The sequence below is a fragment of the Drosophila montana genome, unplaced genomic scaffold (genome assembly GCF_035044405.1).
Source record: "Drosophila montana isolate Dmon_TW-CO22-7 unplaced genomic scaffold, ASM3504440v1 contig_3231_1, whole genome shotgun sequence".
Taxonomy (NCBI): Eukaryota; Metazoa; Arthropoda; class Insecta; order Diptera; family Drosophilidae; genus Drosophila; species Drosophila montana.
The window spans coordinates 195,927-211,828 of NW_026998113.1; the positions used below are offsets into that span (position 1 = coordinate 195,927).

General features: G+C 46.7%; 3 protein-coding genes across 3 annotated transcripts; 1 reads left to right on the forward strand and 2 right to left on the reverse strand.

Annotated features, from left to right (window-relative positions):
• Nucleotides 1–510: 510 nt before the first annotated feature.
• Alp9 (Alkaline phosphatase 9) lies at nt 511–2,193 on the reverse strand. Its single transcript, XM_064690089.1, has one exon. The coding sequence runs from the start codon at nt 2,154–2,156 to the stop codon at nt 576–578; it is 1,581 nt and encodes a 526-aa protein (XP_064546159.1). The 5' UTR covers nt 2,157–2,193; the 3' UTR covers nt 511–575.
• Alp10 (Alkaline phosphatase 10) lies at nt 2,172–5,348 on the forward strand. The gene is made up of 4 exons (XM_064690088.1): nt 2,172–2,176; nt 2,484–2,613; nt 3,682–4,832; nt 4,894–5,348. The coding sequence occupies exons 2-4, from the start codon at nt 2,508–2,510 to the stop codon at nt 5,230–5,232; spliced, it is 1,596 nt and encodes a 531-aa protein (XP_064546158.1). The 5' UTR covers nt 2,172–2,176; nt 2,484–2,507; the 3' UTR covers nt 5,233–5,348.
• Nucleotides 5,349–6,112: 764 nt separating this feature from the next.
• l(3)psg2 (lethal (3) persistent salivary gland 2) lies at nt 6,113–12,945 on the reverse strand. The gene is made up of 3 exons (XM_064690087.1): nt 11,688–12,945; nt 7,824–11,603; nt 6,113–7,765 (listed from the first exon to the last, which is right to left on the reverse strand). Exons 1-3 carry the CDS (start codon nt 12,563–12,565, stop codon nt 6,745–6,747), a joined length of 5,679 nt encoding a protein of 1,892 aa, XP_064546157.1. The 5' UTR covers nt 12,566–12,945; the 3' UTR covers nt 6,113–6,744.
• Between the last annotated feature and the right edge of the window lie 2,957 nt (nt 12,946–15,902).

The following is a 15,902-nucleotide window of genomic DNA, read 5'->3' on the forward strand; positions in this document are numbered from 1 at the left end:
TATATACTTGGCATACGATCTCATACTGCCTGTTAGATTCATTCAAAAAAAGTCAATATGTCCATTTTTACGTATTATCATTTACAATTTAAATTATTATTTCTTTTTCAAACCGAAAACTCTTAAGAAATTATTAAATTGAACAAAAGAGCAATGCTGTCAAAAAATTCTACTGCAATTGTCTTTTTCTTTTTATTATAAAAAGTCCCATGATATAATCAACTTTTAGAGTGAGGACGCTTCAAGAACCGATTAACGCCATGTCATGGAAGTATATTCGCCTTGGAGAACGGGTTTATCTTCTAATAGTAAGTGCTCGTAATATGTTTTTGCGCAAAATCCATATATAATATACATATTTAAGTACAATTATATTTGAAGATAGGGGAATATAATCTGCGCCGAAATCCCGAAAAAATACAATCAAATCTGAAGCCCAATGTGATGACGTTCATAATACACCCACAGCAATCTTTGAGTATTCACTTAATGATAAAGCGTACGTGAGAATCGTTTGCTATCGACTCCAAGGAGCACGACTTTTAATTAAAATTAAGGGTCATTCAAGCTGTCAATCAATCACAGGCTGTCTGTCCATCGCCTACGCACGCGGCATAGGCCAACATATGTGGAATGGTGTTCTGCTCGTACACGCCGGTGAAGAGATGAGCCCAAGGACCGGAAGCAAAGACGCCAACATCCTCGCCGCCATGCGTCTCTGATTCCAGTGGAGCTGTGGCCGGGAACAGCTGGGCCGGGTCTGGGTCCTCAGCGAACAGCGTCATGGGATCAACACGCTCATGGGTCTGCGTATTGTAATAGGTCGCAAAACTCTTGCCATTGGCATAGCTCAGGGCCAGATAGGACTTGCCATCGGTGCCCGTGGACTTGGCCTTGCCGAAGATGTCGCTGCCACGCTTCTGATAGCCGCCCAAGTTGAAGGTGTGCGAATGATCTGATGTAACCACAATCAGGGTGTCCTTCTCGCTGGTCATTTTGCGCGCACGCGCCACAGCCTTGGACAGCTCGGCGGTCTCGTCGAGCGCAATGCGCGCCATGGTATCATGATGGCTGATATCAATTTTGCCGCCCTCCACAAACAGGAAGTAGCCATTCTCCTCGGACTCCAGCATTTCAATGGCCTTTTCTGTCATCTCCTCCAGCGTGGGCTCAGTATTCTCCGGATCCGCCAGCTGCTCGAGATGATAGTGCAAATGACTCTTGGTGAACAGACCCAACAGGCGATCCGTTTCGGTGGCATTCACCTTCAGCAGCTTCTTGCGGTTCTTCACATAGGTGTTGCGTTCGGACATGGCCTCGAATTCCTCGACCAGATTGCGTCCGTCGGTGCGACGGCCCTTGTCATAGAACTGGGCATCTATAAAGTTACGTCTGCCTCCGCCGAGCATCACCTTCAGCTTGCTGCCCACCTCGCCATGGATCAGCTGCACCGCAATATCGTCCAGACCCTTCGCCTGTCCACCGCAAGCCTCCTCCAGCACCGCATTGTTCTCCCATTCACGGTCGGCGGTGTGTGCATAAACGCCCGAAGGCGAGGCATGTGTGACACGAGTGGTGGTCACCAATCCGGCGGCCTTGCCCGCATCCATTGCCCATTTGGCCACAGAGAAGACGTGATTCGTTTGGTTGGCCATGGCCAAGCAGTCGCCACGCTTGATGTGTGCATTGACGCCGATGGTGCCATAATTGGCTTTAACGCCGCACAGATACGACGTGGACGTGGACGCCGAGTCGGGCACAATTTTGTCCACACAGTAGGTCTTGGAGAGGCCCGTGTAGGGGAACTCCTCAAAGGAGAGCTTCAGCTCCTCGCCACCCATGTAGCTGCGAGCCGCAGCCAAGGTAGCCAGTCCCATGCCGTCGCCCAGGAAGAGTATAATGTTCTTCGCACGCTGCGTGTTGCGCACATAGCTCAGCTTCTCCAGAATGTGTTGCTTGCTGGCCGAGAGCCAATATTCGTGCGTTTTCTCTGCCTTGATGCGGGGTTCAGGTGCGCTCCTTGCAAAGTCCTCCAGATGGGGATGCATGCCTTCGTCGTCATCCTCGGGCACCTGACCAGGCACTGCGCCGCCCAGCACGCACGCCGCCAGAAGCAGCACCACCCACAGACCAATTAGGCAACGTAGTGTCTGCATTTTCAGGTTGTCGGCTCGATAGTCCAGCAATTACTGTACTCGACGCGGCTGATCGTCAGCTTTATAACCACGGTTGGGGCTATTGTTGTGAAGTGATGATTATGACGCCTGAGCTTGATTTATTTATGGGCACTTCTTTAGTACAGGTGTCAAATCAGCACTCGATTCTGCGCGATTGGCACTTTAGATTGAACAAATCACAATAACAAATGATATACTCGGCGGAATAATGGACAAAGGCCCACTCGTAGGCTATATAACCATGTCTGCCATACGCTGGCTCAACAGTCTAACGCCAGCTGTTGGACGGCACGAAACCGAGTAGAAACCCCCAAAAAAAAGTTTAACAAAATGACAAAAGGCTTGAAAAGAGCTAATTACTCAGTGTGGTGCATTCTGGCCCTCGCTCTGATGACGTGCCCGGCCTGGGCAGATTTATCCGATGAGCAAGAGAATGGTGAGTAAATCGATCAGATCGAAGGAGAGGAGAGAGTACTGCGTTCTGGCTGAGCAACAGTGTAGCTAATTCAGCTGTTTCCCAGCCAAATTGGGCTATAATCAGAGGTTGTCAGGGGGAAACAGTTGACAACTTAAGAGGGTCAAACGGTCAGAAAGCTTATTTTAGCTATTAATAAAATTGGCTTCAGCTACTTTTTTGAAGCTGCAAAAAAAATAGCTAGAATATGATCAAAAATGATGAACAAAAATAAAAGCTAACTTCTTTAACGGGTTTTTAAATAGTTTTATATCAATCCGTCAATATATAGGAGATCTTCGACAGAATCTCTACATTTTTCGGACTTTTAAATAAATTCTTTTATTTGGCAATGTGTAATTGATGCAACATATTCCACTTTTAAAACAATTTACAAAATGGATCAGCTACACCGCAGTGAGAACCCTGAATATTCATCGTGAACAAGAAATTCAAAGAAGTTTGAAAAATGTTTGGCTTAGTCAAACTAATTAAAATCAAAGGCTGAACAATTGTTGTCGTGAACAATTAATTCAAAGAAGTGTGAAATTTTTTTGCCTATTGATTGGCATTGTCAAACTTATTATAATCGAATACTGAACAATTGTTTTTGCAGTTCATTATTTGGTCCTTTAAGAAAGCCATTAATAATAATCCAGCTACAAAATTGAGAAAATCTTACTCTGACGAGCAAAGCTTGTACGATGAGAAGTTTGTGTATAATCTATACTATCTCCAATTAAATTATCTATTGGAAACACCATTGTTTAAGATTATTATGAACAAACTAAATTTATAACACTTCGAGAATTATAAATTATTGATTAATCTGGTTCATTAGAAAATCGTAGTTATTATCAGACATAACACTTATTAATTGTGAATTAGAATAGGTTAATAACCAATCTGATTAGCCCTATCGTTGAGTACATTGTATTATAATCCGCACAAAACAAGATTCACGCATGAGTACCTCACGTGTTTCGAATATATTAATAACCCATTTTATAGTCCCTATCGCTGAGAACTTTGTTTTATATCCCCACACAGAACAACATCCACGCATGAGTGTCTCACGTGACTATGTCGAACTGGACGAGGAGCTCAACACACGTTTCTGGCACGATAAGGCCCAGTCCATACTGGCCGATAAGTTGTCGCATCATAAAAAACTCAACGAGAATCGTGCCAAGAATGTGATACTGTTCCTGGGCGATGGGATGTCTGTGCACACGATAGCGGCAACACGTGCCTTCATGGGTGACAGCAACAAGCAGGTCTCCTTCGAGAAGTTCCCCTATGTGGGCCTCTCCAAGACGTATGCGGTGGACGAGCGCACCCCGGACTCGGCCAGCACGGCGACGGCATATTTGAGCGGTGTCAAGGGCAACTATGGCACCATCGGCGTGAATGCCCAGGTGAAGCGAGGCGATTGCCTGGCGGGCACCGACAAGAGCACGCACACGGAGAGCATTGCACAGTGGGCACAGGAGGCGGGCAAGTGGGCGGGTCTGGTGACAACGGCTCGGGTGACGCACGCATCTCCGGCCGGTGTTTACGCACACGTGGCCGATCGTGGCTGGGAGCACGATGAAAAGATCACCTCGAGCAACTGCAGCGCGGAGCTCAATACGGATATTGCACGCCAGCTGGTGGAATGGCCGGTGGGTCGGGATTTGCGTGTGGTGCTGGGCGGCGGACGTGCCTCCTTCCGCGATAAGAGCATGCGCGATGAGGAGAGCTTTGCGGGCAAACGTAACGACGGACGCGATTTGATCAAGGACTGGCAGCAGGATAAGCAGCAAAAAGGCGCTGAGGCGCACTATGTCTGGTCGCGAGAAGGTCTCAACAATTTGGACCTTACCAAGACTGACTACCTGCTGGGTCTATTCGATGTCAGCCACTGCCCCTACCATGGCGATCGCACGCGCATGCACATGGACTACCTCGAGCCCTCGCTCTCCGAGATGACAGAGGCGGCCATCAAGGTGCTGAGTCGCAGCGAACAGGGCTACTTTCTCTTTGTGGAGGGCGCCCGCATTGACATGGCCCATCACACGACGAAGGCACAAAAGGCTCTCGAGGACACCGAAGAGTTTGCCCGCGCTGTTGAGCTGGCACGCAGTCTCACCTCGGAGGAGGACACGCTCATTGTTGTCACCTCGGATCACTCGCACACAATGACCATCAATGGTTATCCAGTAGGTGTCTTCTCATCCTCTCGCTTTTCAGTTCTCTTCTAATGTTCCGATTACTTTCTAGTATCGTCGCCAGAATATACTCTCGCTGGCTCCCAATCTGGCCGAAGATGCGCTGCCCTTCACTATACTCTCTTATGCCAATGGACCGGGTTTTGTGAATACCTACGATGAGAACGGTCGCAAGGACTTGACGCATACGAACACCAAGGATCCTGACTTCCAGTTTCAAGCCACAGTTCCTCTCAATACTGAGACTCATGGCGGCGAGGATGTGGGCGTCTTTGCATCGGGTCCCCATGAGCACTTCTTTTCCGGCAACTACGAGCAATCGACAATACCCGCTCTGATGGCATATGCGGCCAACATTGGTCCATTTGCCCCGGACAAGTTAAAGAATTAGTTTGAATAAAGCAGTTATTGTGATCAGCAGAATAAATTATTAGATTTAAAAAAGAATTTCTAAATATAGCTGGGATATACCAGATAAGTCCACACTTCCACTGTAGGAGAAAACCACACTCATTCTTTTAATATTATATACTGGAGGATAGCCCGTGCCCAGGTCTGGCATATGTTCTTATATAAATACTAGCAAATAACCCAGATCTGAACTGCGTTAACATAAATTCTTATATATGTATATATATGTAAACATGTACTTACCGAAATATTTACTCCTGAGATTATTTAATATGCCATCGTTATGTAGAAGGGTAACAAATTTTAATATATCCAGATCCCTGAAAGAAAAAGATAGAGAGCTGGTTAGAGAGAACAGATGAAAGTAAGAGAAAAATAAGTGACAGAGAGATAAGAGAGAGAGAGAGAGAGGGAGAGAGAGAGAGAGAGAGAGAGAGAGAGACGAAGGGAAATGGAGTTCAAGAGAATATGAGCTAAGATAAGGTTAATTTGCTTATTAGGGCAAAATTTACACATACATAAATATGTGGGTATGTTTTTTAAATTCAAGTAGATTAAAAAATTTAGAGGCCAACCATTTTTACCTAAGTCTATATAGGATGTTTGAGGGTACAATTTTCACATGAATTTTGACCCAGAATCATATTGCCAGATTTAGATGACAAATTGATCTACAGGCTAAACCATGAACAAAACGCCAAGCTTTATGAAAATCGGTTGAGTTTTGAACGAGTTATGGGGATGGGAAGTTTTGACCTATGTCTGTATAAAATATTTGAGGGTAAAATTTTTACATGAATATATATACAAGAATAAAGTTCCCAGATTTAGATGCCAAATGAAACATACACACAATAATATAAGCATACACGCACATATATATGTACATACACACACATTCAGCTAAATGATTACTTATTTAATATCCTTCAGCTCCTTCCGATTAATTAAAAATTACAAATATTCTACGTACATACATGTACATACGTCAAAAGTACCTTCGTTTAATTGTAGAATTTTTGTATAAAGTTTCGTTAAATACATTACGTATGTCGCTTAGACTAAATACGACTCGATATGCTCCCAGTCGTTCGCACTATTTACAGTTGTTGATTTGTTTTTATTTTCTTGTAGAAATCAATGAACTAAATGTTAAATGTTACACAATGCAGAATTAGTTCTATGAAAAATTTAACAATAAATGCCTTTCGCTTACAAAATATATATGTAAAAAAATGATTATAAGAAAAAGGTGAAAGAAAAATAACAGAATATTATGATATAATTGCCGGGAGCTCGTTGGATGGTAAAAAAAAAAAATAATATGTCTAGGTTGTTGATAGGCCTACAAAATAACTACTTAGAGCTAATTTGTTATGATGTGTCCAGCTGGTTGGTGGTTCTAAGTACATGCGAGTATAATTGCGAACCGGTTTCTTAAGACTGACTTCAGGGATGGGGGGGTTAGAGTGCGTGCATTGGTGTTGTTCTCTTATAAGGTTTCCAGCAACGTTGCTGGCGTCGGTCGATCGTCGGCAGGTTCTGTCTCCATAGACGGCGTTGTCTCGGCTTCATTGAGATCGGTGTTGGCATCGTCCGGGCCAGGATTGCCGACATCCAGGTCTAGTGTCTTGGGCAGCGGCCCAATCTTCTGTAATATATCCACGGGCATTATCTCGCGCATTGTCGGCACGGGTTGCACTGTGAAATGTGATGATAAAGTGGGCAGGGGTGGCGGTGTAAAGTACGGAGGCACCAATGTTGGCGGTGGCGTTGATGTTAGTGGCGTGGCTGTCAGCACGGGAACGGGAACGGGCACAGGCACAGGCACTGGCACTGGAACGGGCGCTGGTATTGTGACAACTGAGGGCACGGGCGCCCCAACTGGCGTTGGGGTTGTCGGATAGCACGGATAGCTCTGTGCACCCAGCACAGGTATCGGCTGTGAGACGATGGGTGGCGGTGCCGTCGTCACCGTTGTCATTGGCGGTGGTCCACGCAGATAATGTGGTAGCACGTTTTGCAGCGGTGGCGGCGGATGCTTGCTAAAGAACTCCTGCAGCATGGCATCCGCTTGCGCGGGTAGCGGTGGCGGTCGATGGCGCAAAAACGCCGGCATCGGCAGGCGTCCAGATTTCACCAGCATTGCCATGTACTTGGGGTCAAAGCGTGGCGGTGGATGCGGCATTGACGGGCGTAGCACGCGTTCCCGCGACTTCACAATGGCGCCCTTAATGGGATCAAAGTGATAGTAGCGGAACCGGGGTTTCTTTTGCACTAGAACGGGCCTATCCAGTTGCGCCGGCTTGGGAGCAACCGGCGGCAGTGGCGGAGGCATGGCCAACAGTTGTTCCCTTGTGCGCTGCAGTTTAGCCGCCTTGGCGGCACATCTGTCCCGATACTGACCTACAGCACGCTCCACCGCTATTTCCACAACTTTGCGATCCTCGCTGTCGCTCTCGTAGTTGGGCAGCACATTATCCACAAAGTTGACGCGCTTGCGCTTGGGTTTGCTGTGTGACAATACGACTTGGTTAGCTGTCGGGTTGGCTGTAATTTTAGTTGACTTACTTTTTGTCCTCTGGTGGTTCCTCTGGCACAACAGCCGGCACGTTCGTCAGCTCCACGGCGGCCTCCATAGACGGCACAATTTCCAGCACATTTCCCTTTTGCACAGCCACAGGCACAACGGGCGCCATGGGCAGCTCACGCAGCACCGGTATAGCTGATGGCTCCACCATACTGCCACCACCATAATCATAGTCCATAGGTACAGTTGCTGTGGTCGCCGAGTACTCGTTGTATTGTGCATAGGCCTGGTCCATGTTGTAGGCGGTGTCCACGTAGGCCGCGTAGCTGTCATACTGCTCGCCACTCGCATCCTGCTGCATCAGAGACATATTGTAGTAGTAGGCAGCTGCCTCAAGGCTCTGGTTTTCCACAAAGTAGTCGGTAAAGCTCTGACTATGTGGGGATCTTGATCTGGTTCTGGATCTCGTGCGGCTGTGTCTGCGCGAGGGTGAACGCGAGCGTGACCTTGACCCTGACCAGCTGCGTCGCATGGGCGGCGATGGCGGCTTAAAAGGTAGCGGTGAGCGAGAGTAGCAGCGTTCGCGGCTATAGGAGCGACGTCGCGCCGGTGGCGGTGGTGAGCGTGGGCCCAGCATCTTGCAAGGCGGCGACAATGAGCTGCGACGTCGTCCGGGCAGCGGTTTGGTGCGCCGCCTGCGCAACGGACTGCGACTGCGCGTGCGACTGCGACTCAGACTGCGGCTGCGACTGCGACCCACGCCCAAACGTGGCTTGCCAAAGCGTCCGCGACGCGGCGAAGGCATTGGACGCCGACGACGTGGACTGGGCGAACGTGTCGAGTCTTTGCTGCGACTGGGACGCACATTGCGTCGAAAACGATTGCGTGACATTGAGCGCGATCTGGAGCGCTCCCGAGTCCGTGATCGCTTTAGCTGGTGGTGTTGCGGCGGCTGCTGCTGCGTCTGTGTATGCTGCTGCTGTCGTGAGGGCTTGGAGCGCGTATCCATGATGGTGGGCTTGACAATGGCAATCTCTTTGGGCGGTTTGTGCAGCTTCCCATCGAGTGGCTGCGACGAGGACGACTGTGGTGCTATATCCGGTTCATCCTTGTCAAAAATTGCTGGCTTGCGTGTTAGTTTTAAGGGTGAAATGGTTAGTTTAATGGCTTCACGATTTGCATCAAAGATATTATTAACTGGTGATATTGGCCGTGGCGGCAGGTGCTGCTGCTGTTCGTCCTGCTGCTGCTGCTGCTGCAGTTGATGCAACTCCTCGCTGGCCGTCTTGTGTTCTGGCTTACGATATTTGTTCATAATAGCATTGCGCTGCATTAGGAATAGCGACTCCATTTTGAGCAGCTCCTCGCAAATGTCGTCACCCGAATCGTAATTTTCCCGCATCATCTGAATGCGCGCTAAATTGTCCTCGAGACTCTTGAGTTTGCGCAAATCCTTGCTGACATTGTTCTTCTTGTGGCTAAGCAGCAGCTTCCCAGCCGCTGCTGCATCGTCCGAGACAGCTGACTGTGATTGCGATTGGTCGCCATCCTCCAGGCCGATCAACTGCTGCGTCTTCTGCTCCTGCTGCTCAGCATTGTCGTCCTCATCTGTGCTGGAGTCGTCATCGTCATCTTCATTGTCGTCATCATCATCATTATTGTCGTCATCATCGGAACTGCTGCCGCTGCTGCTGCTGCTGCTGCTCGACGTTGCATCTGTGTCGCTGGAAGATTCTTCGGCAGTGGAATTGCTTAAGGAACTATTTGTGGTTGCCTCCGCCTTGGCAGCTGTTGTTGTTTCATTCGCATTGCCGCCCATTTTAATACTCTTCATGAACTTGTCGTACAAATCGTGTATGTTAATCAGCGCCTTGTCGGGCACAGCTGCTCCGGTTACTTCCGGCAGTTGCTGATCCCACAGATGTGGCAACTTTGCTTTGGGCGGTGGCGTGCTATTGGCGTTCCACAGGGCATTTGAGTCTTCATCATTGTCGCCGTTAAGGCGTGCCATAACTGTGGATGGTAAATTTTTTGGCGTATTGCTGTCACCACCCGCCATAGAGTCATCATTCTCCCAGTTGTCTATGTAGTCATCAGTATCGGGACTGTGCTCATCGTTCTTGCCAGACATCTCGAGAGGAAACTGAGGCGGCGGCGCATTGGCAGCCAGCACACCATTGCGCACTGGCACCTCCCTTTCGTTTTCGCCAACTAGTGGCGGTGTCGCATGGCGCTCCACTTTGATTTGTTGCACTGTGAGCAACGGTGGCGTCTTGGAGCGATTTTTCTCTTGCTTGATGACACGCTCCCTGAACTCATCGCTGCGCCGCAGCGTCGTCGAGTCGCGCTCACGTGAGCCACTGCGTTGGTTGCTTGGCCTGTCCCCGTTTCGTTGCATGCTGCGACGCGATGACTCTGTGGAGCGTCTGGGGGGCGACTGGCGACTGAACGTTTCAGATAATACTGTTTCACGCTTAAAGGGATTGGCATGCCGTGGCGGCGCCGCTTGCCGTTCCGGTGTGCAACTTGTTGTCCAGTGACTGCTTGAAGCGGTCTCTGGCTCGATAGGCTCCACTTTGATGTGCATCTCTTTGGGTGCTTCCTTTTTGTTGCGGTGTTCGGTGCTTTTACGCAGAAGCTGCTCCTTGGTGGCCAGCAACGCTTCGAAATGCAGATCGTTGTCCTCGAGCAGCGCACCAATACGTATGTGAATCTCGCTATGTATTTTCAACTGTGGTGCCGTTGATTTTTGTGGCTCAAGAATGGGTACAGGTTTGGGCTGCATATGTCGATTCTCCAGCGGCGGCGTTGTGCTGCGTTCTGCAGGCGTTTCTGTTTTTAATTCGGCAGTTTTTTCCTGTGGCGGCGATTGCATCTTGGCTGGGCTGTTAGCTTTCTTCAGTCTTGGCGGCGATTCGGCAAATATATCGAAGGCATTTATCGTCTCGGCAGGAGCCGATGGTGGCGTTAGCTGCTCCTGCTCGTCCCGTTGAGCATCGTTATTGGCCTGTGGCAGTGGCGGCGTCTTTGCTTTAATCTCTGACTTACGACTATTGCTTCTACTGCGCATGCGGTGTCTTGACTTTTTGCTACGTCCATCTTTAGAACGATCTCGGCGACCTTTTTTCGATTCTAAACTGAGTTTTTCCGTTGAGCGTGATGCAGATTTCTCTTTGGATCGGTCACTATCTCGTTTCTTCTCCTTAGAGCGTTCCCTTTGCTTTTCAATCGAGCGATCCAACCTTTCCTTGGAGCGTTCTCTTGGCTTGTCACCCATTATCTTGCCTTTCGAGCGTTCTCTTTGCTTATCATAGGAGTTTTCCCTTTTCTGTATAGGGCGTTCGATTTTCTTATCATTGGGGAACTCTTTTCTATCTTTAGAGCGATCTCTTTGCTTATTATTGAAGCATTCCCTGCTCTCTTTAGAGCGCTCCCTTGGCTTCTCATTGGAACACGCCCTTCTCTCTTTAGAATTTATCCTCTGCCTCTCATTGAAGCGTTCGCCCTTTTTTTCCCTAAAACGTTCGCTTGAGCGTTCTTTAAGTCTCTCCTTTGAGCTATCGATTCTAGACTCCTTGGAACGTTCCCTCAGTTTCTCCTTGAAGCGGTCCCTCTGTTTCTCTTTACTTTCCTTGGTCGAATCCTTGCATCGGTTACTCTTATCCTTGGACAGTTCCCTTTGCGTGTCACTGCCGACATTTTCCTTGGAGTTAGGCTTGGCCGGCTGTATCTCTTTTTGCTTGCAGTTTTTGTGTTGCGCATTGCCACATTCCGTAACTAGATTAAAGATGAACGAGACTGGCGGCTGCGATGTTGTCCAGCTGAGTTAGCACAAAGTGGATATATTTAAAATGTTTAACATTATTTACAATATCGGCTGTCCCCTGTATATTTGTTATACTTACGTTATATCAGACTGTGTGCGTTTATTGCCCTGGCTTTGACCTTGGGACTGACCGGGTGGCAACGCTGGTCCGTATGAACCTGATGATGGAGCAACCTGACCTTGAGGTCCATTGCACGATGACAACGCTGACGCTGATAAGGGCGGTGTTGTGCCCCTGGGCGGGGCACAACGATTGGCAGCGGGTAGTCGGTTAAAGAACATAGGTCGCATTCCACGCATGCCACCACGCGGCATTCTGGGCACAAAGCCCATGCGTGCAAAGTCAAAACACGGCGGTCGCATGTGAAAACGCAGTGGATTGAGTCCAAGAAAGGGATGGTGAGGGGCAGGTGGTGGTTGTGGTGCTGCCGCCGCAGCTGCCTCGGCTTCCTTCTCCTTGCGCGCCTTCTGCACATCCTCTACATTCTTCTGATCATCCCCAGAGGAGTCAGTGTCCGAGTACAAGCCTTCACTGTCATCGGCATCGTCCGTTAATGCGGGCGTCGATGTACCCGCCGTATCTGTTACAGCGCTGCCATTTTCCAGTGGATAAGTTTGCGGTGGCTTCTCAGTTACAATTTTGACAGCCACTTCTTTGCGCCTGATGGCCTCCAGCTCCAAAATAGCACGCTCTTTCTCCTCACAGTTATCCGTATCGATTTGTGTCAGCTTGCGCAATGCCTTGCTTATAAAGTCCTTGGCGAGCATTTTCTTCAGCGCCGGACTAGCGTTGCCCGGCTGCTGATGCGGTGGCGTGACCAGTTCACCTGGCTCCAGGCTATTATCACCATCTTGTAATTCATCGCTTAACGCAGCGACCTCGGAAATTGAAGGTGTGCTCTGCGATTCGCTGCCGCCGCTGTCGCCGCCGCCCTCGATGCGCGTCATTAGCGACATTTTTGCATAAGTTTGCGTGGAATCGTTTTTCGTTTAGAACTTGCCTGATTTTAGATTCAATGGCGGCGCCGCGTTGCGTTGCTTGCACGATGAAAATGTGTAGTAATCAATGCGTTTGCGTTAGCGGGGTGCGGGTGTGGGTCATCCTCATTAACAGTGCGGTGCGTACTTGCTGAATTGTTTCTTTAAAATCTTGATGCACGCCCTTTCCTGTGTTCTCCACGTATGGCACACACGCTTCGTCGCATCCACGTGCACACGTTTTGAGTTTGCTTTTGTTTGAATACTTCATGTAAAAAAGTGTTTATGCATTTTCAAAGAGCTGATGTTCATTTTTGGGTCATGACTTGCGCAGACGATACCGATACCTCCAGGGCTGCACAACGATATATGGTATCGATTGTAAAATGCAAAATGTTACAATACTTTGCAGCTAAACTAATATTTATGACAGCAGTGATACAAAAACTCATGTATTTATCGTTAATTTAAAGTAAATATTCAAATAAAATTTTTAGCCATTTATATCGATAACATTATTCACAGCTCAAAAGTATGCAACTAAACAGCTGTTACAGTTTGACAGCCACTGAAAGCGCAACTATCGATAAGTGGCGAGTTAGAAATGACATTTTTTAAATTGATTCAATTAATTTAAGACCAATATTGTTAATGCATAATGCTTTTAACTGCGCAAATTGAGCAAAAACGCACTCAAACATCACACTTTCCGCCAAATGCCACTTATTTCCGCTTCCTACCAGCAAAGCGCACTCAATTGCGAAGTGCAAATAAATGACAAATAACGAGTACACTTGCCGTTAGGCCAGGCACCCAACTCAAGCGAAACGCTTTCGGGTGCAATGAGGAAAAGCCCCGACGCGGATTATGACATCGCCGCCAAGCACAGGGAAAAGAAAAAGAAGGGCCCTGCGGCTTTGGCATTTGCCAGCAGCAATTGCAGCAGCCCAGCGAAGAGAGTGCAGCGCGAATCATGATTTGGGCTTTTGGCCAGCACCACAATTTTTCTGGCTTTGTATTTGCATGCAACTTTCACCGGCTGCTGCGACCGACAGACTTGTCGCTGTTGCTGCTGCTGCCGCGACAGCTGCTGCAACAGAGGCGAAAGGTGCAAATTAATTTGTGGCGCCTCAACAATAACCTTCCTCGCTTTGTCTTTGTCCATTATCCGTACTTTAAGTGTACTTTTTTGTTGCTTCTCTGAAATTTTGTAGCTTTTCCCAAAACTTCAAAATGTGACTTGCTATCGCTTTCGAAAATCGCATTTGTTAAGTGCATTTGCAATTTAGAGAAAAAAATCCACCATTGTGTTTTGAAGATGTCGACAAAAAAAAATACAAATAAAAAAACAATCCAATTCAGATAAATATTCATAAGTACATATACACACACACACACTTGTATCTGTAGCTGTAGCGTAATATGCGGACTTTGACATTTGGATTTGGCTGTTGCCACAATTTTGGCACCTTGGTGTGAAAACCTTGCGTATTGTTTTCCTTCTACCCCAAAACTCCTGAAACTTGGTAAGCATGCGTAAATGGGCGTAACAATGCGGCTGCTTGTTGTGCCTTGCGCCTTGGTCCATAATCATTTTAGCACATTATGTTTATAGTTTCTCAATAATCATTTAACTCATCTAGGCGGATATTTGAACTTTTCCGCAGCTTTTGCCTGGCTGATCTTTCCTTTATGGGTCTGATTCTTTAAATACGAAACACTCCCACAGCCATAAATCCGGCAATTAACATTTCTAAATGCCATTTCAAGTCAAATATGCTGCTTCAATTGTTGTTGTTGTTGTAGTTGTATATATAGCCGAGTATTTATGATCTGCTTAGCAAATAATAATACAAAAGCGTTAAAAGCGCAACGCTGCATGGGCATTGAGGGCGACATTGTTGAAAGTTGTTGTAGCTAGTTGTTGTTGTTGTTGACAAATGAACACTGCAAATGCCACTGCCTCCAGCTCCAGCAACAACTCCAGCGACCAACCAAGTCATTGACATTCAACACGAACCGCGGAGCCAAGCCAAACAACAACCAGCGGAGCTTGAACTAGAAATCTAGTAATCTGGGCTTGCCAGAACGGATGGTGTTAATTGGTAAGAGAAAAAAAAAGAGAAGTTAAAACTAATTCCGATTGGCATTTATATACCATAACAATACACTCTATATGCAACTAAATTTCACCATGCTAATGGGCTTAATCTGCTCAAAACAAAACTATCACTAATTTGCGGATCTACACATGAAAATATTATATATACATATATATAATATGGTCATATTAGAGCTTAAACAATTTACGGTCTCGGTCAGTCTTGATTCCCGTCCAAATTGGTTAAATTTATTTGTGCATGCTTTCATCCCATGCGCGCTGCAAACACTGTGGCCTGGGGAAAAGTGGGGCTTGGGGCAGTTGTTTTATATTTGTGAGGTGCTAAACGCTGTTAGCACGTTCGTAATGGGTACAAAGGGAAATGGGGAGAATATTAGATTCATCAATTGCCTAGAATTGTTCTTTAAATTTGTTGAATCACAAAACAAACAAAAACCAGATTCAAGTAATTGTCTCTGCGCTTTAAGAAGCTGCAGAGCTCTTATAAAAAACGCCTTTCGTATAACTATACTATAAAATCTATAATATTTCAGTTCAGCCAGACACAAATCGGGACTTTTTTCTACAAAAAAAAACAGAAAAAAGAGTTATGGATAGTAAAATAAATAAACAGTTTGCCTAAGGCAGAGAAACATGCTACATTGTTTCATGTGAATACCCTTTAGGTGTACGAATGTATAATAATAATACAAAATCCCCAAAAACAATCTTCAAGCACCTAAATCTAACTATAATCACCGCAACATCCATTCTACCGTGACCAACTCGAATTCTAATTATATTTTCTAATGCGCTACACAGCAATCGAGATTTGGACTGCATTTCGGAGTGGAAAACAAATTCTGTCCATATAAGAAAACTGGTAAATAGAGCTTAAGAACAATGCCCGTTAGAAATTGATTCGTTCGAGTCGTGATAAGGTGAGGTTTCTAATTTAATTTGTAGAGTAGCGCATTGCGAATTCGTCTCGATCAACGAAAGTATTTCTATTATTGTGTATATTCCGCTTGACAAAATTTCGCAGATGTTTTTTCGTATGTTTTGTTTTTTTTTGTGTGCGGCTTGTTTACCTTTTTGCACCTTTGTTTTTTTTTCATTTTTTTTTCTCTTTTTTTATTATTAGCTAATTTTAAACCAAATCAAAATGGCGACGCGCTGAACAGCATCTGACGACCACAAATATTTGCTGCGGCT